The sequence below is a fragment of the Oryctolagus cuniculus genome, chromosome 9 (genome assembly GCF_051225735.1).
Source record: "Oryctolagus cuniculus isolate XC-2025 breed Fujian yellow rabbit chromosome 9, ASM5122573v1, whole genome shotgun sequence".
Taxonomy (NCBI): domain Eukaryota; kingdom Metazoa; phylum Chordata; class Mammalia; order Lagomorpha; family Leporidae; genus Oryctolagus; species Oryctolagus cuniculus.
In genome coordinates, this window is record NC_142875.1 from 469666 (window position 1) to 494972 (window position 25307).

General features: G+C 60.6%; 1 protein-coding gene across 5 annotated transcripts in view; it reads right to left on the reverse strand.

Moving 5' to 3' along the window:
* Positions 1–231: 231 nt before the first annotated feature.
* TFDP1 (transcription factor Dp-1) overlaps positions 232–25307 on the reverse strand; it is a 36838-nt gene continuing 11762 nt past the window's right edge. For 3 of the 5 annotated variants that reach the window (XM_051841995.3, XM_051841994.3, XM_051841996.3), the window contains exons 3-12: positions 22053–22119; positions 12675–12781; positions 8649–8770; positions 7778–7943; positions 7529–7672; positions 6083–6151; positions 4742–4893; positions 4426–4592; positions 3285–3363; positions 232–1463 (exon numbers count right to left, since the gene is read on the reverse strand). In XM_051841995.3, the coding sequence (XP_051697955.1) occupies positions 1316–1463; positions 3285–3363; positions 4426–4592; positions 4742–4893; positions 6083–6151; positions 7529–7672; positions 7778–7943; positions 8649–8770; positions 12675–12781; positions 22053–22119 (1221 nt within the window). In that variant the 3' untranslated portion in view covers positions 232–1315. Of the gene's footprint in view, positions 1464–3284; positions 3364–4425; positions 4593–4741; positions 4894–6082; positions 6152–7528; positions 7673–7777; positions 7944–8648; positions 8771–12082; positions 12178–12674; positions 12782–22052; positions 22120–25307 lie in introns of all 5 variants that reach the window. The other 2 variants (XM_089303342.1, XM_089303343.1) reach the window with 2 other exon arrangements.

Below are 25307 nucleotides of genomic sequence, written 5' to 3' on the forward strand. Positions count from 1 at the left end.
TCTCCAGAGCCCCAGAGCAGCGAGGAGGCGGAGCCGCGCCCCACCACCTGGTGCTTCCTGCTCCGACTCCTTTCCAGAACCTTCCATGCTGTCATTCCTTTCTGAAGGGGAAACCTGTGGAATTCGTCTCGACCTTTAGGGCTGAGGAAGAGGCCAGGGAGCGCACGTGCTGTGAGCCGCAGGGTGGGGGGAGGGGCCCTGGCCGGGAAAGTGAGATGGAGCACACAGAGCTCGTTGAAAATGCCCATGCGCGTTTTATTAATAAAAACTAACAGTGCCGAGTTAAACAAGTCAAACAATTAAAGTCTCTTTATATTCCATAAAATATTACAGAAAAGTCTATTTGTGTTTCAATAAAAAGACTATCGTTTCAGAACAGGCAGCTGACAGCAACTGAGCAGTTAATGTTTCTGTGAATAAATCTTAAAAGACACTACTGCCTGTCCTTAATTTCCTTTTCTCTTTATAAAAAAAGAACTATTAAAAATGATTGACAAATTTTGAGTTAAAAAACTGTTAAAACATTCTCTATGTTTAATTTCAACTTTATAATAGATTACGGAAGATGCTCAGGAAACAAATCCCACATTTGTTTCGGTACGTGTCTTTAAATGACAGACTCATAGGTATGTAAACAACTATTTAATAAAAAGTTTCCAAACGCAGCCTGTAAGAAATCAGGCAAATTTTACCATAAGCAACAAACCTTCCAGAGTTTCCGCAGCCGCCCCAGCGGGCAGTAAACGTTGCCCAGCAGACCAAAACGACAAACAAAAAGAAAGAGGACTTTGCAATTTGTTGCTGCAATAGAGAGAGAGAGAGAGAGAGACGTCAGCTTGATGGAGTCACACCAGTCAGTATAATTTACGGAGCACACAGTCACGGCAGGACGCATGGCGCTGAGTGTTCGCTTCCGTCTTTGGACATCGCATGATTCACAAGAGGAAAACGCATCCTGCATCCGCCCCCCGCCAGCCCGACGCAGGGCGCCACACGCCGCCGGCGCCCGCGGCCACGGCAGGAGAGCGTCTTATTTTCATTGATGTGGATGAAGTAAGATATCTTCAGCAAACTCAGCGAGAGCTGTGAAGGGGCAAAAACGGACTCTGAACTTTAAAAAGAGCTAGAAACGGAAAGCAGACGCCTGCAAAGCGAGCAGTGCCCTGGCGGCGGCCTGGGGCCTGCGGGGCCCTCTCGCAGCTCACCAGCATCTTCTTGGGGGAAGGCCAGAAAGAAACAGAAAACCCCACGCTTAAAAAAAGTCTCTTCCCTCGCCGGCTCCTGAAGCCGGATCTGCGGGGAAGGGGCCGGGACGTCAGTCCTCCTCGTCATTGTCGTTGAAGTCGTCGTCGTCCTCGTCGTCCTCCCCAACGTAGGACACGGGCGTCTCCACCCTGGAGCCGCTGTACTGAGACCCGTTGGAGCTCGTGGCCAGCATGCCGTCGGCACCGTTGGTCAAGTCGCTGCAGGGACAGGAGGCAGACGAGCGTCAGGCACGGCCTCCACCCAGCCTGGCCTCAGCCTCAAGGGGAGATCGAGTCCCACAACATGGAACCCAGCCCTGCAGCCCCCGGGCCCCCACCAGCCCCGTCCTCCTGAAGCGGCTGTGCATGGCTCAGGTCAGGCCCCAGGTGAGAGAGAAGCCACACATGCACAGGCTCAAAGACGGCAGCCACGGCAGGTCAGGATGCCCGGGTGAGGGGCAAGACCACCACCTGGCAACAGGGGTAGCACCCCCAAAACCTGCCACAGCCCAGAGCTGCCAATGTGACCGACTGAAGACGTTTCTCCAAGGGTCGAAGTCAGGACAAAGCAGTTAAGCTGCCCCGCTCCCCCACCACGTCCAGACCGCATAGCGGAGTGCCTGGGGCTGACTGAGTCCTCCCCGGCCACGTGCAGACCACATAGCGGGGTGCCTGGGGCTGACTGAGTCCTCCCTGGCCACGTCCAGACCGCATAGCGGGGTGCCTGGGGCTGACTGAGTCCTCCCTGGCCACGTCCAGTCCGCATAGCAGAGTGCCTGGGGCTGACTGAGTCCTCCCTGTCCGCATAGCGGAGTGCCTGGGGCTGAGTCCTCCCGCGCCATGTCCAGTCCACATAGCGGATATAGTGGAGTGCCTGGGGCTGACTGAGTCCTCCCCGGCCACGTGCAGACTGCATAGTGGGGTGCCTGGGGCTGACTGAGCCCTCCCGCACCACATCCAGTCCGCATAGCAGAGTGCCTGGGGCTGACTGAGCCCTCCCGCACCACGTCCAAACCGCATAGCAGAGTGCCTGGGGCTGACTGAGTCCTCCCCAGCCACGTCCAGTCCGCATAGCGGAGTGCCTGGGGCTGACTGAGTCCCGCCTCTGCTTCTGATCCTGCTCCCTCTGATACACCTGGGGGGCAGCAGCTGACACCTCAAGTGCTTGGGCTCCTGCCACCCACACTGGAGACCTGGATGGAGATTCCTGGCTCCTGGCTCTGGCCTGGCATTTGGGGAGTGAACCAGTGGATGGGAGACTCCTCTGTCACCCTTTCAAATAAATAAATAAATAACTGTAAAACACAAGCGAAAGACTCCACACAGGCAGGGCAGCATTAGGTCTGGTGGTTAAGCCCCGGCTGGCCGGGCCCTTCACGCCCCAGACAGTGACGGGCGGAGTCCCAGCTCCCACTCCTGATTGCAGCTTCCTGCCAGTGTGCACCTGGGGGGCAGAAAGAAGGTGGCCATGGAAGACGCAGACTGAGCGCACGGTGCCCAGCTTCAGCCCAGCCCAGCCCAGCCCCACGCACTGTAGGTGCCTGGGGAGTCAACCCGGGAGTGGAAGCAGCCTGCGCCTCCTCCTCCCCACCTCTCAGTTTTAAAAACGTTAACGGTTAACACAAAGCGATACTGCAAAGCATGAGCCACGCAGGTCAGTGAAACCATGGTTTGCTCTGTGGACATTCACTGCAGAAGCTCCTCACAGCACCAAGTGGACACAGGGACAGCTCCTGCTCTGTGGCATTGCAGACCAAAGGTCAGGGCACGTCCACGGTCATCACAAAGCCCCTTCAGTAACAGCAGCGAAATGTGAAGTGAGAGAGACCGGAGAAGGAGACGCACGCACGCTGATGCCGACGCACGCGGCTCGGCGGCCGTCCGAGCCGGGGCCGCAGGGGCTCTGTCCCCTTGACAGCACTCTCCTTTCTAAACCCAGAAGTCAGCGTTCCGGGGGAGCAGCTGCCGAGAAAAGCCAGCTCTCCACGAGGGCGGCCGGCAGCCGCGGCCAGCACAGACAGCGTCTCCCCCGCCCATCACCTGGCAGAAAGCCTCGTGCCGTTGGACGTGGAGCCCGCCGCCGTGACGAACACACCGCCAATCGATCCCTGAGCCATTTCTGGAGAGGAAAACAAAGCAAACGATCGGGAAACTGCCACACTGCAAGCACCGCAGCAGGGACGGGGCCACAGGCCCACCAGGGCGGCAGGGTGCCTTGGCACACGCTTGCTCTGTGGTCTGGGGTCATCCTTCCTCAAAAGGCACGAGAATCCCTCCCCCACACACAGCATACCCTCGTCACACCCACTATGGAAGACACCGGCAGGTGCTGGGAGCAGCAGTTGAGCCACCGTGTGGGACACCCACACTGTGCCAGGGTTCTGGGCTCAAGTCCCAGCTCTGCTTCCAACTCAGCTTCCCACTAACATGCCTGGGAAGCGGCAGATGACGGCTCATGTACTTGGGCCCCTGCCACCCATGTGGGAGACCAGCTGCAGGTCCAGGCTACTGGCACAGCCCTGGCTATTGTGGGCATCTGAGGAGTGAACCCCTGGATGGAAGCACTCCATAAACATTTTTAAAAAAGACACAGACAGAAAGCAGAGGCACCAGAGGATGTAGCCAAAGCCCACAGTGGCACAAGGACCTCTGCCACCTGCCACTCCCACCCTGGGCCCCACCAGGAGCCAGACAGAGGGACAAGAACCTAGATTTGAGGCGGGGTCCTATCCCCCATCCCGTGGTTGCTGGAGGCGGGACCTGGGCCAGGAGCCCAGCATCACACTGGTGGGGACAGACCAGACTTCTGCTTGCCCTGGGGTGGGGATGGCAAAGGTCCTCCGGGTACACGGAGGAAGCTGACCACCCAGGAACAAGTAGAGGGCACAGCAGAGACGGCCTCCGGCAACTCCTCACCACAAAGCCAGTCTTGCTGGTGGTCAAAGCTCACTGCACACATGGACAGCTCACCCTTGGCAGGAGCAGGAGCCGTGCAGGGCTCTCTGTGGTCACTTGGAGGAGTGGTCAGCTTCCCTCAGCACTTCGATGTATAAACCACACAGGCAAATCCACAGAGGCCACTGTGGATGCAAACTGCCCACGGCCAGCAGGTGGGCACTGGCTGGACCCCATCCCTGCCCTGGCCCCACGTCTCTGCTCCTGGTCCCCAGGCAGGACTGACCTGTCACGTACGGTTCCAGAGCCTTGGGCACCAAACTTCTGGCCATTTTGAGGTCCTCGGCAGAGCAGCTCCCCGACTCCAGCCCGCAGGCCATGCCCATCCGCTTGAGCACCTCAATGTCGTCATGGATTTCAAACGTGTTGTCGAAGTTAAACAGGTACTCAAACCTGCAGGGGGCGACATGGTGAGAAAGAGCCCTGGACGGGGGAGGCCCGGCCACCTCAGGGCATCATCAGGCATCCACTACACATGCAGGCCCGGAGGCCAACAGCCTGAGAGGCCCAGAGGCAGCCCCGCCCGCACGCCCGTCACGCACTTGTCGTTGGAGATGCTGCAGTCGATGACGGTCTTCTTGCTGGTGTTCACGATGATGAAGGGCAGGTGGATGACCGAGTTGGGTGGAGGTGGCCGGCTGGCCTGCTGCTCCGCTTGGCGGTTTCTCTGCACCAGGTTCTTGAAGGCAATTTGCTAATGAGGAGGAACCAAGAGACACCCAGGTGGCAGAACCCCCAGGGACACAGGGCCACAGCGCCTGCCACCCTGGACACGGGGCAGAGGGAAAAACGAGATTGGGGAAGTTGAATCCTCTAAGTCCGCCTGTGCAGGCCACTGTGGCGGATCCTCAACAGCGGACGTCCACCTTGAGGGCCAAGCTCCCAGGAGACGACTCCCCCAGTCCTGGTGGACAGGGCGCTCCCAGCCCACATTCTCCAAGCAGCCACTCAGAGAGGAGCATCAGTGTTTTGGGAGGTCGTTGTGGCCTTGCCACACAGCCAACACCTGGGGTCCCCCACACACTGGCCCCCAAGAATGCTGTGTCTTCCTGGGCTGGTGCCACCCCTGTTGCCTGCAAACCCTCACCACTGGCTCTGTGCACTGCTCCCTGGAAGGTTCTAACACCTCACCAGGAGCCAGCCCCTCACAGACACCTGTGTTCTCACTACCACCCATTGTGCCCAATGCAGCTCCCCACACTCTCCACTGGGTCCAGCCCCCGCCCACAGCCATGCCTGTCACTCCCCCACTCAAACACTTGCTCCAGCACCTGGTTCTCAGAACAGGTTAACTCTCTGAGGACATTCTCTTGGGGGCCAGCGCTGTGGCACAGTAAGTTAAAACTCCACCTGCAGCGCCTGCATCCCATGTAGGTGCTGGTTTGAGTCCCTGCTGCTCCACTTCCAATCCAGCTCCCTGCTAATGCACCTGGGAAGGCAGTGGAGGATGGCCCAAGTGCTTGGGCCCCTGTATCGACATGGGAGACCCGGAGGAAGCTCCTGGCTCCTGGTTCCGGATCAACTTAGTTCTGGCTGTTGCAACCATTTGGGGAGTGAACAGCAGATGGAAAACCTTTCTCTCTGTCTCTCCCTCTCTGTAACTCTGCTTCTCAAATAAATAAATAAATCTTAAAAAAAAAAAAAAAAAGACGCAAAGGACATTAGAAAAACAAAGTTCTCTCAGCGCCTCTCCTGCCACTCACACATGCTCAGGACTCCGGCCCACACCACCACCACCGCGAATCACAAAGCAGAGGTTCTATTCACCGCGTGAGTGTGGCCCTGGGCAAGGCTCTGCTGCTGCAGGCTGCGCAGGGGACCGAGCACCTGCCCCCAAAGGCAGACAAACGCCGTGGCCGAGAACTAAGGACAAGGGTCCTTACCTGAAGAATGAGCTCCTGAAGCTGAGACTGCTTCTGCTTTATTCTCTCGAGTCTTCTCTGTCTCTCCACCTTCAGAAACAAGAACCATGCAAGAAATTCTCACAACTGCCTCACAGCAAACCCCACCCACCTCACCGTCACAACTGTCTCACAGCATCAAGTTCTGCCCACAATGCCACTGTCACAACTGTCTCACAGCAAACCCCGCCCACCTCACCATCCCAACTGTCACAGCAAACCTGCCCATATACAACTGTCTCAGCATCAAGCTCCGCCCACAATAGCACCATCACAACTGTCTCACAGCATCAAACCCCACCCACATCACCATAGCAATTATCTCACAGCATCAAGCTCCACCCACAACATCACCATCAAAACTCTCTCAGCATCAAACCCTGCCCACATCACCATCAACTCTCTCAGCATCAAACCCCAACCATGTCACATCACAACTGCCTCGAAGCGTCAAACCCCGCCCACATCACGATCACAACTGGCTCACAGCATCAAGCTCCGCCCACAATGTCACCATCACACCTGTCTCAGCATCAGACCCCGCCCACAACATCACCATTACAACGGTCTCACAGTATCAAACTCCACCCATACCACTGTCACAACTGTCTCAGCACTGAACGCTGCCTACAACATCACTGTCACCACTGTCTCACAGCATCAAGTCCCACGTAACACCTGAGCAAACTCTGGCCAAGAAAGGTGGCCCTGCACCTACTGGCACAGACAGGCAGGTTTCTCCTCATCCTGAGTATGGCTATGGAGCCTCCCATAAACAGGATTCAGAATGAACCCACACTAGGGTTCGAGGCCCTTGGTCAGGCCAGCGGCTACTGAAACCCCATGGCCAAGCATCTGTGGGACCTGGCTGAGGGGGGTCAAACTGCACCCATGCCAGAAGGGAAGAAGGACCTGGATGCACCTGCCCGCACACCACCTGTCAGGATAGCTCAGGCAGCCCCAGAGCCAGCAATGACACAAAGCCCACCACACCCAGCAGCACCCCAGGCTCCCACACCCCAGGGCCAGCACCTCTAGCCTCCCACATATCTGGGCTGGAACCCCCGGCCTCCGACACCCATGGGCTGGTACCTCAGGCTCCCACATCCTGGGACCGGCACCCTCAGCCGCCTGCCCCCGGCCAGTACCCCAGGCTCCCACATCCCGGGACCGGCACCCTCAGCCTCCTGCCCCCGGCCAGTACCCCAGGCTCCCACATCCCGGGACCGGCACCCGCAGCCTCCTGCCCCCGGCCAGTACCCCAGGCTCCCACATCCCGGGACCGGCACCCGCAGCCGCTTGCCCCCGGCCAGTACCCCAGGCTCCCACATCCCGGGACCAGCACCCGCAGCCTCCTGCCCCCGGCCAGTACCCCAGGCTCCCACATCCCGGGACCGGCACCCGCAGCTGCCTGCCCCCAGCCAGTACCTCCAGGTTCTGGCACTCCTGGGCTGAGTTGGTGGGCAGGCCAATCCACCTGATCTCCTTCTTCTCCTTGGAGATGATGTTCATGGCCATCAGCACGTTCAGGGCGTCGTAGACGCGGCGCCGGATGTTCTTTTGGTCGTAAGCCTGGGGGCAGGGCACAGCGTCCACGGCTCGGCCCACGGGCACGGGCGGGGGAAGGTGCTGCTGCCTACGGTCCTCACGCCCCCCGGGGCACGGCCGCGCACTCACGGACTCGCTGGGCAGGATGTGGCTGTCGGCAGCACTGAACTCGGCCACCAGCTCGTCGGCCACCTCGTTGTAGGAGGTCGTGCCCTTCCTCTGCACCTTCTCGCACACCTTCATGGAGAAGTGCCGCAGCCCTTTGCCGTTCTTCTCGCCCTTGCGGCTCCGCTTGCTGCAGCAGGGGAGACGGCAGACGCTACTAGCACTGTGACCGGCGGCGGCAGGAGACACCTGCCAGACCAAGGCCCGCCGGAGGCGGCTCGCCCGGACACTGACGACGGGCAGCGTTTCTGAGTGCCGAGAAGCGGACGAGAGCACACATCTCGGGCCAGATGTCCAAGGGGCTGGGCAACTGCATCTGAGGCACCACCGTGACCAGAGCTGCCGGCCAGCGCCAGATCCGCGCGTGGCAGAGGCAGTTCAGGGGTGTTCACAGCCCATGTTGACACACTGCCCCAGTGGAGGAAGGGGCTGACCCAGCTGCGCCCCCAGCTGGAGGCCACAGGGACACAGGCCTGCAGGCCTCCCGCTGCCAGAGCTGCCTGAGCCTGGGGTACTGTGGCTTCAGCACCAGCGCAGCCGGCTTCCCACTAGCACACTAGGGAAGCATCTGGTTAAGATGGACAGCCGACCGAGTGAAACCACGTCCATGCTAGGTTGTGCTTCAGTGGGAGCCAAGTTCTGGAGGACGTCCAAGGGCTGCAGCCAGAGCCTGCAAAGGCTGCCCGTGACCCTGGAGAAACCTGACCCCCACAGCCGGTGCAGGCAGCGGAACGAGGCTGCTGCCCACGCTGGGCACCACGGCTGGGTCTGTGCTGAAGTCTCCATGGGGGCCCAACCCCGAGCAAGGGAGCACACGGGTTTGGGGAATGCTCACCCGGCCGACCAAGGGGAGGAGTCGGAGGTCTGGTTCTGAGAGGCGAAGTGTGCGCTGGGTGTGTGCGGGCTCCCGACCACAATGGCGCTGGACGCGGCCGGCCTCTGGGGCGTGCCGATCACCTGCAGCGGAGTGCCAGGCCCATCAGAACAGCCCAGCGCCCCGGGCCCATGCTGCAGCTCCCTGCCCGTGACCTAGGCACGCACATAGCAGCGAGGACAGGACAAGGAAGCAAACATGGGGCATCTTCTCCAAACAAAAGCACCGGGGACCTGAGACAGCCCAGGCAAGGGAGCAGTGGACGAGGCCAATGGTAGGGGCGGGGGTGGCGATAGGACCAGACCCCAGTCCGCTGGGCACAGGGAACTGCAGCACATCTCTGCTGCCCACCACTTCCTGTGCTGCCCGCCACTTCCTGTTGACCAGAGGAACGAGGGCAGGAGCTTGACCACGAACAAGGCCAGAAAACAGCTCCCAATACCCATGGGACGCTGGACGTGCATTGCCGCGTTTGCCCCAGCGGCTCTCACAGGGGGCCCCACCTGCCCCAGGCCTCACAGTGCCCTGGTGGTGCACACCCGCCAGCCGCACACAGAGCCACGATGCCCTCGGAAAACAGGTTTGACCTTTGAGTTCTCTCAGACGCTACCTCCTCAAAGACCCTGATCTCCCTCTGCCCGAATCAGCTTCGCTGTTTGTCAAAGCTCTCGGAAAACGGGAAGAGGCGCCACTGCAGACAGCTGAAGTCCTGGGGAGTGGGGGCTCAGGCTGCCGGCCAAGAGCATCCCCCGAGCCCCTCCCAGGGGCACCTGACCAGGCTTTGCAAGGAGGAAGCACACACCACGCATCCTGCACCTCGGGCAGCTCAGGACCCCGCCCGGGCTTTCCCTGTGGGGCTTGCCGCCTTGCGAGGAGCCCGTGACATCCTGTCAGTCAATGCTCCAAGAAGCGCAACACAGAAACGAGAGGGAATCCCCGGGGTACGCAGGTGCTTCCCAAGACTTGCTGTCTTTGTTAAGCGCGTGGGGCACTGGGCCAGCACACAGCACACAGAACCTTCCAGAAGGGCTGCGGTAAGTCGTGGTGGGCAGGCCTGGAGGTACCTGGGCACAGTGCTGTCCTGGGGACAATGCTGCAGGTGAAGTTCCTGCCTCTGTGCTCACCCCACACACGTGTGCACAGCCTGAACAGTCCTGTGGTCAGCAGCCCACACTCTGGGCTGCTGCAGGCCAGGACACCCTCCTGTAGGCCAGGATGTAGAAGCCAAATGGGCCCTGAGCCCCTGCTCATGATGGCTGGGCCCATCAGGAACCCTTCATGTTCTTGGTCAACTATTTCACCTGGAAGTCAGAGTCGACTGGTACCAAGGAAAGACAGGTGGCCCGAGGCACAGGCCAAGGGTCTCCTGAGCCTGTCTGCACCTGCTGTTTCCACCCAAGCTCCCGGCTACCTGGCGTGCCACCTGCACCTGCTACTCCCACGGCAACCTCCCCTCCACCCGCAGTGCCGTCTGCACCTGCTGTTTCCATGGCAAGCTCCTCTCCACCCGGTGTGCTGTGCCTCGCACCATGACTCGAGTTCTTCAGTGCTGAGCCAAGGTTGGCACCAGGAGGGAGTGGCCTCAGAGGCTCTTCAGGGACACACCCAGCAGCCACACTGCTGGTAGAGCCAAGCGTGGGCTGCTCCTCGGGGCCGCGCCGCCCTTCTGGGGGCCCTCCTGTGTCTCCAGCACACGAGGAGCCACCCAGACAGACGCAGCTCTTCTGCATCACTCACTCCTTACACTCCTGCTACCCACACTGCATCCAGAGCCAAGACCTAGGTCAGGGGAGGGTGTGTGGGGCAGGAGGGGAGTGGCAGGCACCCAGACCACAGAGGCCGAGGGTGGCAGGACGGCCGGAAGCAGCAGGAGCACAGCACCAAGGCTGAGTACTAACACAGGGCCTGCGACGCCATATTGGAGTGCCCAGGCCCAGTGCCAGCTCTGCTCCCGACCCCAGCTTCCTACTAACACAAGGGAGTCATCAAGCGATGGCTCAGCTGCTTGGGCCTCTGCCTGTGTAGGAGACCCAGACTGAGTTCTTGGTCCCGGTTTCAGCCTAGTACAACCACGGCTGTTGAAGGCATCTGGAGGAGTGGCCCGGTAGACAGAGGAGATCTTCTTTTTCTCTCTCTTTCTCAAATAAATCAATACTTGGGGCTGGTGTTGTGGTGCAGCCGGTTAAGCCACAGCCTGCGATGCCAGCATCCCATATGGGCACCAGTTCAAGTCCTGGACGCTCCACTTCTGATCCAGTTTCCTGCTAATGTGCCCAAGAAATCAGCAGAAGTTGGCCCAAGTGCTTGGGCCTCTGCACCCACATGGGAGACCTAGAGGAGGCTCCAGTCTCCTGGCTTTGGACTGGCCCAGCTCTGGCCGTTGCAGCCATTTGAGGAGTGAACCAGTGGATGGAAGACGACCCCCCCCCCCCCCGCCGCCACTTCTGCCATTCTGTAACTCTGCCTTTCAAATAAATAAATAAACCTTAAAAAAAAGAAGAAGAAGAAAAGAGAAATGCAGCAGCCACACTGTGGCTGGGGCAGAGGCCACGGTACCCCAGAGAGCCACGGCTGTGGATGGCAGTGCCCACACCAACCAGCACTTTCCGTCTGTCCCCGACATCCAGGAGATGAGGAGTAGTGGGGGGCCAGGCACCCTGCTTCTCAGACCCAGGTGGCGGGAGCTCTTGCCCACCCCTCGAGCCACTGTGTGCTCTGCCAGGTCACCAACAGTCCAGCCCAGCAGCTACAGGAGATGATGATCCTGGCTCCAGGCCACCCAGTTTTCCAACCCCAAAGCTGTATAGCTACTGAGGGCAGCTGGGGGAGGGGGAACCAAGCAGTGGGAACGGCAGCCAAGGACTCGGCGTCCCAGCGCAGCCCAGCAGGTCCAAGCAAGCCCTGGTGCTTCAGGGCACTTTCTGCACCTTCGTGGTAAAAGCCAAGATGAACGGCATCGGGGTGCACGTGCCGGGTGATGGCCCTCACGGAGTCCCCAGTGCAGACCCCACCACCAGCAAGCTCCCCACACCGCATGCACGCTCCAGCGCAGCTGCAGGTTTTCTAGGGCACAGCTCTAAGGAACCTGAGCACTTCTGCCCACTGTTCTATCAGAATCTCAGAACCTGGCCTCCGCAGCCCCCTGCTGGCCAGTGAACAGCCCCCACGAGACGTCTCCCTCACTCTTGTCAGAATCAGCCCTGCTTTTTTTAAACCTTTGGTCTATAGAAAGCTCTAGGATACACCTGTAATTTGTAGGCTTCACAACGAATAGCGCCACCGAAACCAGCTTAATTTAAATCAGGGATTTGATTTTCCAACTCATAAAGTTTAAAGTTCATTCATTTAAAAAAAAATAGGTCATCTTCACAGGAGCTCTCCCCCACCTGTTATACCTGCAACAAAAGTGGGGCTGCAGCTACAATTAACACGGCTATTCCCGGGCCAACTCCGCTATGACATCACACACACAGCGACAAAGCCAAACTATCTGAAAGATAAAGCAAAACCAAAACTAATTTCTCAGCGTTTGTCAAGACAAACTCAGCAGAGAGCACACAGCAGAGAAGCCACAATGCACCTGCCCCAGCAGCTCCTCGGAAGCCTAGCAGGGCAAGGCTGCGGGCACCCGGGGGTTCCCTGACCCGAGAGCTGCACATCTGGATGCAGAGGAAACAAAAGGAGCACGGCAAGGGAGGGAGGGCGGCTCCAGCCCGCAAGGCCCACTCACTTGCCCCTCTCTGAAACCAGACCGAGAAGCTGCCCTGGGGCCACAGGCATGGCCCAGCCCTTCCGCAGGAGCTCATCCAAACAGGAGAGAGGGCCCCGCAAGGCTCAACCTGCGGCACGGCTGGCACCCACTCCCCCACCACACTGCCCCAACAGCAAGGCTCCGGGGGCTGCTGCAGAGGGCGGAGAGGGAGGGCAGCCCCTGTACCCCCTGCCCACATGGTCCTTGCCAGGCCGCCCAGCGTCCGGGCCCCTTACCACTTGCTGCGTGATGTTGACATTGGACTGTCCGAAGGTCTTTGGCAAGAGCTGCTTCCCGATCGTGTTCACAGTGGAGGGGTGGACGGCCACTAAGGACACCACACCTGCAACACACGGGCACAGGTTAGGAGCCACACTTTTGTCCTGGACGATGGCCCGGCTTCTCCTCACGCATCCTTAACCTGCCCCGATGTCCACCATTTCAGAGCCGTGGCTCCATGGCGGCCACATCCACTGAGCTTCATTTTCAATCTCAGAGGCATTGGTGCCTAGGCACCCCCAGGCGACAGCTCCAAGCCCCAAGGTGTCCATTCTAAACCTTGAAGCCAGGCCCAGACCACCTGCTTCCACAGCACCTCCCACTGGCCCCAGGAAGGCTGTGGTCAGTCTGCAGTGTGAAGGTGTCTCACTGTGTGGCCCTGTGCCAACCAGAGCCGGAATCTCCACACCATTCTTGGTCAAGACAGAGACACATGTTCTGAAGGTGGAGGAGTAAATTAGGACAGGGGCCAGAGAGCACGGTCCTGGAGCGATGCTGTGTCACTGCAAGCCTACAGCTAGGCCAGGATGGAGAAACACACGTGTCCCAAACCAGCAGTGCAGGGGGAGGTGTTTCTGGGAAGAAAACTGTCCAGGAATGCTTGTGGTCAGAGCTCCAGACCCGTGAACAGAAAAGGATGCTACGGTGGAACACTCAAATTCTTATTAAGTCTAGCCATTCCATCAATATCTAGAACTCCAAAGATGTCTTAGATGTTCGATGTTTTCTCAAAACGCACCTTGCCGTAACATGCTTACATTCCAGACCCCCAGTAAGTGTATACTCAAAGTAACTTCTGTTGAGTGCCACGCACGGCGTGCAGGTATGGGGTGCCAGTAAGAGCAAAGAGCCATCAAGTGAAGCAGGCAACAGAACCACCACAAGTCAGTAAGAGCCACGCATCCAGGAGACAAAATCCTGAGCCAAGTCAGCCACAGGCATGCGGCCGCCACATCTCACCTCACACGCCTGTACCCACGTCCTCTCCTCACACCCCTGCACCCACGTCCTCTCTTCACACCCCTGCACCCACGTCCCCTCCTCACACCCCTGTACCCACATCCTCTCCTCACACCCCTGCCCCCATGTCCTCTCCTCACACACCTGCACCCATGTCCTCTCCTCACATGCCTGTACCCACGTCCCCTCCTCACACGCCTGTACCCACGTCCTCTCTTTACACCCCTGCACCCACGTCCTCTCCTCACACCCCTGTCCCTGTGTCCTCTCCTCACACGCCTGCCCCCGTGTCCTCTCCTCACAACCCTGCCCCCGTGTCCTCTCCTCACACCCCTGCCCGTGTCCTCTCCTCACACGCCTGCCCGTGTCCTCTCCTCACACCCCTGACCGTGTCCTCTCCTCACACCCCTGCCCGTGTCCTCTCCTCACACCCCTGCCCCTGTGTCCTCTCCTCACACGCCTGTCCGTGTCCTCTCCTCACACCCCTGCCTGTGTTCTCCTCACACCCCTGCCTGTGTCCTCTCCTCACACCCGTCCGTGTCCTCTCCTCACAACCCTGCCCCCGTGTCCTCTCCTCACATGCCTGTCCATGTCCTCTCCTCACACGCCTGTCCGTGTCCTCTCCTCACACCCCTGCCCGTGTCCTCTCCTCACACCCCTGCCCCCGTGTCCTCTCCTCACATGCCTGCCCGTGTCCTCTCCTCACACCCCTGACCGTGTCCTCTCCTCACACGCCTGCCCGTGTCCTCTCCTCACACCCCTGCCCCCGTGTCCTCTCCTCACACGCCTGCCCGTGTCCTCTCCTCACACCCCTGCCCGTGTCCTCTCCTCACACCCCTGCCCGTGTCCTCTCCTCACACCCCTGCCCCCGTGTCCTCTCCTCACACCCCTGCCCCCGTGTCCTCTCCTCACACCCCTGCCCGTGTCCTCTCCTCACACGCCTGCCCGTGTCCTCTCCTCACACCCCTGCCCCCGTGTCCTCTCCTCACACCCCTGCCCGTGTCCTCTCCTCACACCCCTGACCGTGTCCTCTCCTCACATGCCTGACCGTGTCCTCTCCTCACACGCCTGCCTGTGTTCTCCTCACACTGCTGCCCCTGTGTCCTCTCCTCACACCCGTCCGTGTCCTCTCCTCACACCCGTCCGTGTCCTCTCCTCACACCCCTGCCCGTGTCCTCTCCTCACACGCCTGTCTGTGTCCTCTCCTCACACGCCTGCCCGTGTCCTCTCCTCACACCCCTGCCCGTGTCCTCTCCTCACACCCCTGCCCGTGTCCTCTCCTCACACCCCTGCCCGTGTCCTCTCCTCACACCCCTGCCCCCGTGTCCTCTCCTCACACCCCTGCCCGTGTCCTCTCCTCACACGCCTGTCCATGTCCTCTCCTCACACGCCTGTCCGTGTCCTCTCCTCACACCCCTGCCCGTGTCCTCTCCTCACACCCCTGCCCCCGTGTCCTCTCCTCACATGCCTGCCCGTGTCCTCTCCTCACACCCCTGACCGTGTCCTCTCCTCACACGCCTGCCCGTGTCCTCTCCTCACACCCCTGCCCCCGTGTCCTCTCCTCACACCCCTGCCCCCGTGTCCTCTCCTCACACCCCTGCCCGTGTCCTCTCCTCACACCCCTGCCCGTGTCCTCTCCTCACACCCCTGCCCGTGTCCTCTCCTCACACCCCTGCCCCCGTGTCCTCTCCTCACACCCCTGCCCCCGTGTCCTCTCCTCACACCCCTGACCGTGTCCTCTCCTCACACGCCTGCCCGTGTCCTCTCCTCACACCCCTGCCCCCGTGTCCTCTCCTCACACCCCTGCCCCCGTGTCCTCTCCTCACACCCCTGCCCGTGTCCTCTCCTCACACCCCTGACCGTGTCCTCTCCTCACATGCCTGACCGTGTCCTCTCCTCACACGCCTGCCTGTGTTCTCCTCACACTGCTGCCCCTGTGTCCTCTCCTCACACCCGTCCGTGTCCTCTCCTCACACCCGTCCGTGTCCTCTCCTCACACCCGTCCGTGTCCTCTCCTCACACGCCTGCCCGTGTCCTCTCCTCACACCCCTGCCCGTGTCCTCTCCTCACACCCCTGCCCCCGTGTCCTCTCCTCACACCCCTGCCCGTGTCCTCTCCTCACACGCCTGCCCCCATGTCCTCTCCTCACACGCCTGCCCGTGTCCTCTCCTCACACGCCTGCCCCCGTGTCCTCTCCTCACATGCCTGCCCGTGTCCTCTCCTCACACCCCTGCCCGTGTCCTCTCCTCACACCCCTGACCGTGTCCTCTCCTCACACGCCTGCCCGTGTCCTCTCCTCACACCCCTGCCCCCGTGTCCTCTCCTCACACCCCTGCCCGTGTCCTCTCCTCACACCCCTGCCCGTGTCCTCTCCTCACACGCCTGTCCATGTCCTCTCCTCACACGCCTGTCCGTGTCCTCTCCTCACACCCCTGCCCGTGTCCTCTCCTCACACGCCTGTCCGTGTCCTCTCCTCACATGCCTGCCCGTGTCCTCTCCTCACACCCCTGCCCGTGTCCTCTCCTCACACCCCTGCCCCCGTGTCCTCTCCTCACATGCCTGCCCGTGTCCTCTCCTCACACCCCTGACCGTGTCCTCTCCTCACACCCCTGCCCCCATGTCCTCTCCTCACACCCCTACCCGTGTCCTCTCCTCACACCCCTGCCCGTGTCCTCTCCTCACATGCCTGTCCATGTCCTCTCCTCACACGCCTGTCCGTGTCCTCTCCTCACACCCCTGCCCGTGTCCTCTCCTCACACCCCTGCCCCCGTGTCCTCTCCTCACATGCCTGCCCGTGTCCTCTCCTCACACCCCTGACCGTGTCCTCTCCTCACACCCCTGCCCGTGTCCTCTCCTCACACGCCTGTCCGTGTCCTCTCCTCACACCCCTGCCCCCGCGTCCTCTCCTCACATGCCTGCCCGTGTCCTCTCCTCACACCCCTGACCGTGTCCTCTCCTCACACCCCTGCCCCCGTGTCCTCTCCTCACATGCCTGCCCGTGTCCTCTCCTCACACCCCTGACCGTGTCCTCTCCTCACACCCCTGCCCCCATGTCCTCTCCTCACACCCCTACCCGTGTCCTCTCCTCACACCCCTGCCCGTGTCCTCTCCTCACACCCCTGCCCGTGTCCTCTCCTCACACCCCTGCCCCCGTGTCCTCTCCTCACATGCCTGCCCGTGTCCTCTCCTCACACCCCTGACCGTGTCCTCTCCTCACACCCCTGCCCGTGTCCTCTCCTCACACGCCTGTCCGTGTCCTCTCCTCACACCCCTGCCCCCGCGTCCTCTCCTCACATGCCTGCCCGTTTCCTCTCCTCACACCCCTGACCGTGTCCTCTCCTCACACCCCTGCCCCCGTGTCCTCTCCTCACACCCCTGCCCGTGTCCTCTCCTCACACCCCTGCCCCCGTGTCCTCTCCTCACATGCCTGCCCGTGTCCTCTCCTCACATGCCTGCCCGTGTCCTCTCCTCACACCCCTGCCCATGTCCTTTGCCTGGAGGCCTCCATTTCCTCCTCAGTACCCACTGCCTCCCTCCATCTCTCTGCCAGCTGTTTGTGTGCGTCTCACTTTTATGCAGCTTAAACTCCCCTGTGCTGGTCCCACGGTACTGCTCTCTGAGCCTGTCCTGTGGCACACAGCTCGTGCTCTGCACTGTGCAGACAGCCGGTGGGAGGGTAACAACCCCGGCATGGGCCGGCCCTGTGTCCCTGTCCATCTTCTCCCTGCTGACAGGTAGCTGCCTTTCTGGCCACCGTGGGCCTCTCAGGCACGGGTGGGGGTGGGGGAATGTGAATGCCGGGACCCCTGCCCTGCTCTGCGCCATGGCTGCTCCACCTCACTCCCAGCCTTTGCGTGCAGAGCCCCTCCTCTATGCCTAGTACAGTCCCTTCCCAGTTTTACGTCAGTGGCCGCTCACCGTGGTTCTGCTCTGCCCTCGCCTTCCTGGGCACTTGCCAGTCACTTGTCCACTTCTGAAGCCTGAGCTGGCAGAGCTCTCACTCTGCCCACTGTGCTACACACAGTTTGTTCACTAAAATGGCCTAAAGGGTCCCAGACCAGAGCCATTCTCTGCAGTTCTGGCCTGGCCACCACAGCAGGGACGTCTACTCCCCAACACACATGGGGAAAACGGGCTCCACGGGAAATCCTGGCTTGCATTCAAGTTCAGGGCCATAACCCTGGAGCTGGCACAGACAGCGCATCTCGCTCCAGAAACCCCAGGCCCACAGAGCCAGAGGTGGCCAGCGCATCAGCACAGCACACTCCTGATGACCTGCAGGTGCCGGCCCACGTCCACAGGTACCATGTCTGCACACAGCACAAGTCTGCACAGCCTGCATCTACATGTAGCACATGTCTGCACACGGCGCAGCCTGTATACGGCCCAGCCTGCACACAGCACACATCTGCACACAGCATGTGTCCGCACACAGCCCACACCTGCACATGGCACAGAGCTGCACACAGCATGCGTCTGAACACATGGCCCTAGTCTGCACACAGCACACATCTGTACACAGCATGTGTCCGCACACAGCCCACACCTGCACATGGCACAGAGCTGCACACAGCATGCGTCTGAACACATGGCCCTAGTCTGCACACAGCACACATCTGTACACAGCATGTGTCCGCATACAGCCCACACCTGCACAGGGCACAGAGCTGCACACAGCCCACACCTGCACAGGGCACAGAGCTGCACACAGCATGTGTCTGCACACATGGCCCTAGTCTGCACACAGCACACAACTGCACATGCTACACCACCCCACAGTCTCTCCTTTGGCTGTGCAGCCCTCTGGCATCCTGAGCAGCACTTCACTGAAGGGCCATCGTCTTCCACCCAGGAGCAAGGTCACCATGTGTGCAGAAGCTTCATTATTGGGCTGAAGATGGACACTGACTTTTCAAATTGTCCTTTCAGTTAGAAATAGGGGGTAGGGAGTTGGCCTTTGGCGGCCATTTGGAGAATGATCTAATAGTGGATGGAATATCTCTCTCTGCTTCAATAAATAAAGCTTTTTGATACAAGAGGTAGAAGGATAAAAGGAGAAGAAAAGCTGGCTGACGGTGTCTCCAGGAGACTCCCTGGGGGTAACCAGAGGAAGGGTGACAAAAGTTACCAGGGAAGGCAGGCCAGGTTGACCCCACGCACAGTCCACGTGTGTGCAGCCACGTGTGCTTTCTTCCCTCTGCCTGCCATTGGACCCTATTCTGAAGCCAGACGACCCAAGACTGGGGAGGGAGGAGAATAAAGACAACGAGGAGGAGGATGGGGTCTCTCGTGAGTCCACTCCAGGTCACCTCAACAACTGCCCACACCTGCAGGCACGCTGAGGATGAACACTCAGCCCGTGCGTGAGTCTCAGTGCCACAGTTCTTTCCGGAAACCACTGATGTGTATTAACAACCAACCAGAAGAAAGTTTCTACAAATAACATGTCAATCACACACTCCAGTTTTAAACACTACAACAGAAACAGCCAAAACAATGGAACTGTTAAGGTCAAAGAAACCCACACAGGGCCAGCACTGTGGTGCAGTAGGCTAAGCCTCTGCCTGTGGTGCCCGAATCCCATACAGGCACCAGTTTGTGTCTTAACTGCTCCTCTTCCGATCCAGCTCTCTGCTTATGGCCTGGGAAGGCGGTGAAAGATGGCCCAAGTGCTTAGGCCCCTGAACTCATGTGGGAGCGAGCCCACATGACACTCCTGGCTTCAGATTGGCTCAGTTCCAGCCGGTGTGGCCATTTGGGAAGTGAACCAGCAGATGAAAGATCTTTGTTTCTCCTTCTCTAACTCTACCTCTCAAAAAACAAAACAAAAGCCATACATTGTGCACCACAGCTGGAAAGTCAGTGATGCAACAGCAAATGCACAGAGAATACACATTCACACTTCCATGTGCACTCCTAGGTGCAGTGTGGCCGCTTTGAGTGCTAAATGAGGCTTAACTGAGACCCGGGAGACCTGAGCCAGCCCAGCAATCCCCCTTCCAAGTGTGTGCCCAAAGCAACACACACCTGTGTCCATGCACTGTCCAGCAATCTCTCTCCAAGCATTTGCCCCCATGCAATGCATGCCTGTGTCCACACAGGAATGTGTGTGTAAGCGCTTGTATCAGCATTTGCTATTCATAAAAAACAGGAACAACCCAAACGACTATCACCACTGCAGAGCCTGTTTGAAATCTCTTCCCTAAAAGTACACTGGAGGCTCTCATCCTTGGACGTCTGTGCATGCAAAATTTTACGAATCTGGAGTGTTTCTGGGGAAAAGAACTTCCAAGTTGTCAGGGGTGCAGTGGTCATTGTCGTCCGGAACACTGCTGGCTGGCCTGAGGCTCAAGTGCAGCTGCTCAGGAGCCCGTCAGAGGTTGGAAGCCAGGGCGCCGCAGCACGCAGGTGAGCATGCCTCTCGGAGCCTGGAGCAGCAGCAGCCCACAGCCGGGCTGGGAGCATCGGGGTGAGCAGAAGGGGAGAGGCAAGGGCCCAAATGCACATCTCAAAGACACACCACGCTGCACTTGCCAAGCCTGCTCAGCATCGCCAGCTCACAAGGAAATAGTACAGATTTAAGCACAGGCTTGCCAGCAAGAGGAGGAGGAGCGAGCCAGTGTATCGCACAGCAGGGTGCACCTGGGATCCCAGACACAGCAGGAGCTCAAGCAGCTGGGGACACAAAACCCAACATTTCCGCGGTTCCTGCCTCATCACTTAGACAGAAAACACCATGCCCGAAACTTCTGTGACATTTTAATCCAGTAAGCGACAGAGAACCAACACCTGCACAAGCGCCTGTGCGCACCGCAGGCCCAGGTGGACAGCCCTGCCCCCCTCACCCTCAGAGGCTCCGCGAGGCTCAGCAAACAAGCAGGAAAACCGTGGCCCCTGTGTGAGGCGTGCAGGGCACACGGGCTGTAGTGCACCCCACAGGGAAGCGGGAGCCTTCTGCAACCTCCAGCTCAAGCCTTCTGGACCTCTCTGCCCTGAACCCAGGGAGAGACCAGGAAGGACGTGCCCAGCCCTGGGGACATCTGGACCTGGCTCCTCTGGGTGTGGGTGGCTCCTGCCCAGCAGAGAAGGCCAAGTGGAGGCCATCACTACTCCCCACCCCTCGGTTCCAGGAAGCTTCCAAGATCACTTCCTAAGGCCTCACGGTTAGAGTAAAAACACTTTTATACTCGAGAGTAATCAGAAAAACTAGAAACAGGTAATGCTTAAAAACAACCTAAAATGCCACCACTCCACAAGCAAAGGGGACACCTCTTGGCCCTGCAGGCAGAGGATTCTCAGGACAAATGGAGACTCTCCGAGCAGGCTCACTGCAGACTGCACTGGAAGCATCCAGCATGCACCTCTGGCCCTTCATTCGTCCGGGACAGCCGCAGGGCAAACCCCGACGCAACGGCAGACTGAGCGCGCAGCCAGTGGAGAGGCAGGACTCCCAGATCTGCACCCCACTCCCTCTCAGGTCTCCTTGGGAGTCACTGGGTGCAGGAATGAAGTGCACACCCAGCCCCCATGTGAGCAGGCCTGAGGTGGGCACCCAAGCCCCAGGAAGAGCCGGCCTAAGGTGCACCCAGCCCTGGAGTAGAACTGGCCTGAGGCGTGCACCCAGGCCTAGGTGGAGCCAGTGTGAGGTGTGCACCCAGCCCCAGCTGGAGCCAGTGTGAGGTGTGCACCCAGCCCCAGGTGGAGCCAGTGTGAGGTGTGCACCCAGCCCCAGGTGGAACCGGCATGAGGTGCACACCCAGCCCTGGAGCAGAACTGGCCTGAGGTGTGCACCCAGCCCCAGGTGGAGCCAGTGTGAGGTGTGCACCCAGCCCCAGGTGGAGCCAGTGTGAGGTGTGTATCCAGGCCCAAGTGGAGCCAGCATGAGGTGTGCACTGAGCCTCCAGGTAAAACTGGCATGAAGTGTGCACCTAAGCCCCAAGAGGAGCCGGCCTGAGGTGCACACCCAGCCCTGGAGTGGAACTGGCCTGAGGCACGCACCCAGGCCCCATGAGCAGCCATCTTCCCTCTACGGCACCATTAGTGCTCCTGGCCACAAAGCAAACATCAGCCACACCTACACAACTGATGGGCAATTCATAATTCCTGGAGAACTCCATTTTCTTCTCCCAACCTGTCTACGGTTTTTCTCACTGTTGCAAACAGTAAGCCTAAATCAGAAACCAAAATGAACAGCTATGGCTGCGCAGGTCCCGGTGGGTCCTAATGCTGGAGCCCAACTCCACACGAGATGGCCCCTGGAGCAAGAGAGCCGTGCGTGGCGCTTCCAGTCACTGCTTCAGCAGCCACATGTCCGTGATGACATCAAGCTGGACGCACCCACTGGCAGACCCCCACTTCCGGAGGCGGTCCCTTACCTTTCCCGGGGCTGAGGTTCTGGTCGATGAAGACCTTCAGTTCTCCGTTGGCTTCAATCAGGCCGGCCTGCAGACAGCAACAAAAGCACCAGTGAGTTCAGCATCCGGAACAGCCCCTCACAGGCCAAACCCCTCAGAGGGCTCTGCAAAGTAACAGCCCCACAACAGAGGCCGCTGCTGTCACAGCTCACACCTCGGGCACAGGCCATGCCGACACACCGGACACCGACAGGGACGACTTCCAGGGGCCAAACAGCCAGTCTGCCAGGCACTCGCAACGACACAAGAACTCTGTGCCCATCAGCAACGGAGAGCAAATGCTCCCAACAGGCGTCAAGCAAAGGGCAGGGTGAGCAGCAGGCAAGCTCAGGGGGGGTCTCCAAGTGCCCCTCAGCTGCCCCCCCAGGGAACGCAGGGGACCGACCTTCCAATCTCCTGTTCTCAGCAAAGCATCAGCCCCAGGGTGAGGGCTCCCCAGGGAATTATGGGCTTCCTGCAGGCAACATGCATGCACACATGCAAGCGCACACACACACACACGCATACAAAGCACCTCAGTATAGCACATGCCAACTCCGTATACACACACACACGCACACAGCAGCTCAGCGCATGCACACAGGTCTGCAGACACACAAACACATGCGGAGAAACACACAACAGTTCAGCACATGCACATGGCAACTCCGTACACACGCGCATATACACAGGCACACAAAGCAACTCTGCACAACACTGAGCCCAGTGCCTCCACATACACAAAAGCTCAGTGCATGCACACGTGTGGGCAGGTTAGGCTAAGAGGCTGGGCTGTAGGGCAAGGCCTGAGAACAGGGCCAGGATCTCCAGTCAGCTGGGCGACCTGGGCAGGCACAGCCGGGAGTTTGGTCCAGAAGAAAGCAGAGCAGGTAACACCTCACAACAGTAAGGCCCACAGGACCACGCTAGGCAGCTAAGACCTGGTGAGCACAGCCCACGGGGAGCTCCAGGAGAGCGACACACATGTTTCAGGCCAGCGCACAGCAGGACGGGAAGGCAGGCAGGTAGGCAAGGCTGAGGGAAGGAGCCAGGGAGAACTGCTGGGAGGTTCAGGCCAGCTGCCCCGCGGCTTGGGGTGTGCGCGCGGCCTGAGCCCCAGCTTCAGCAGTCATTTCAGCGATTACAGCTGTGACAGATGGGCAGGCTGGGCCCCACCCTGCTTGGGGATGCCGTCCTTCTCTGGGCGCAGGTCAGTCCCACACGCGCTGCTGAGGCCTAACACAGCTGAGGGCCACGCTCACCCCACACTAGACGCAAAGTGGCACGGGTGCCCCTCTGACCACTCAGCCACACCCTAGCACCTGCAGATCCAGGATGACCCCAGGGGTCCCATGTCACGCTCCAAGGGCCTCTCTCTGAAGTTCACTGCTACCTGCCTACTCCTGAGCTACCTCACCACAGCCACTCAGCACAGTGTGGGCAGGGGCGGCGCCTGCTCCAGCGGCACCACGGGGACAGACTCGGAGCAGCCTGGCATGGCCATGGGGCCATGGTGCCCATGCCGCCTGTGCTCAGTTTACGCTGGGGCCCAGGCACTGGCCTCCAGGGTGGACACTGCCAGTTCTGAGACACAGACACCGATCTCCCAACAATGAGTTCTGCCACACAGACATCCATCCCTCCACCTGAGGGTCTCAAAGTCACCAGGGAAACACGCCGCTCCTTCCCGGAGGAATCAGGAAACGGAACAGCCCTAGTCTCTGGTTCAGCATAAGGCGACCTCGCGGAGCCGCAGCTCTGTGCAGCAGGGCCCGCACCACAGCGTGCGGCAGCCCTGTTCCCAGATGCCTGTGCCCGTCCCGGAATTCGGGTGCTGAACGGACGCGGCAAGGCCCGTGGGAGACGCGGTCCCGAGGGCGGAGGGTGGGATCGCACCCGAGACGGGGCCCCAGAGGGCTCTCCGGCCCGCCAGCAGCCGGGGACTCCCGGGCAGAGAGAGCAGCATCTGTGGCACAGAAGCCACCACTGTGCCCCGGGTTTGTGTCACAGCAGCCACGGGGTGAGGATGGCCCTGCTCTCCTCGCTGAGCGGCTCCGGCAGCCCAGGGAGGGCGGGCTGCCGCAGGGCTCTCAGAGGACGGCGCTGTCGCGGGGTCCCTCAGAGGACGCGGCTTGTGACGCGGGGTCTCTCAGAGGATGCGGCTCCTGACGCGGGGTCTCCCAGGGGACGGCGCTGAGGGGGCTCCTGACGCGCGCCGGGTCTCTCAGGGGACGGCGCTGAGGGGGCTCCTGACGCGGGGTCCCTCAGAGGATGCGGCTCGTGACGGGGGTCCCTGGGAGGGCGGGGCTGAGGCGGCTCCTGACGCGGGGGTCTCTCAGAGGACGCGGCTCCTGAGGAGGGGTCTCTGGGAGGGCGGTTCGGCTCCTGATGCGGGGTCCCCGGGGTCTCCCAGGGGACAGCGCTGACGCCGCTCGCCGCTCGTGACGCGGGGGTCTCTGGGAGGGCCGGGCTGACGCGGGGTCTCTCAGGGGACGGCGCTGAGGGGGCTCCTGACGCGGGGTGCCTGGGAAGGCGGGGCTGCCGCGGCTGCTGACGCGGGGTCCTCTGGCGGGGTCCTGGGGAGGGGTCCCTCAGAGGACAGCGCTGACGCGGGGTCTCTGGGAGGGCGGGGCTGAGGGGGCTCCTGACGCGGGTCCCGCAGAGGACGGCGCTGCCGCAGCTGGTGACGGGGGTCTCTGGGAGGATGGGGCTGCCGCGGGGTCCCTGGGAAGGGGTCCCTCAGAGGACGGCGCTGATGCGGGGTCTCTGGGAAGGCGGGGCTGCCGCGGCTCCTTCCGGGGTCTCTGGGAGGGCGGGGCTGCCACGGCTGCTGACGCAGGGTCCTCTGGCGGGGTCCTGGGGAGGGGTCCCTCAGAGGACAGCGCTGACGCGGGGTCTCTGGGAGGGCGGGGCTGAGGGGGCTCCTGACGCGGGTCCCTGGGAGGGCGGGGCTGCCACGGCTGCTGACGCGGGGTCCTCTGGCGGGGTCCTGGGGAGGGGTCCCTCAGAGGATGGCGCTGACGCGGGGTCTCTGGGAGGGCGGGGCTGAGGGGGCTCCTGACGCGGGTTCCGCGGAGGACCGCAGAGGACGGCGCTGCCGCAGCTCGTGAAGGGGGTCTCTGGGAGGGCGCAGCTGCCGCGGCTCCTGACACGGGGTCTCCCAGGGGACGGCGCTGAGGGGGCTCCTGACGCGGGTCCCGCGGAGGACCGCGCTGAGGGGGCTCCTGACGCGGGGTC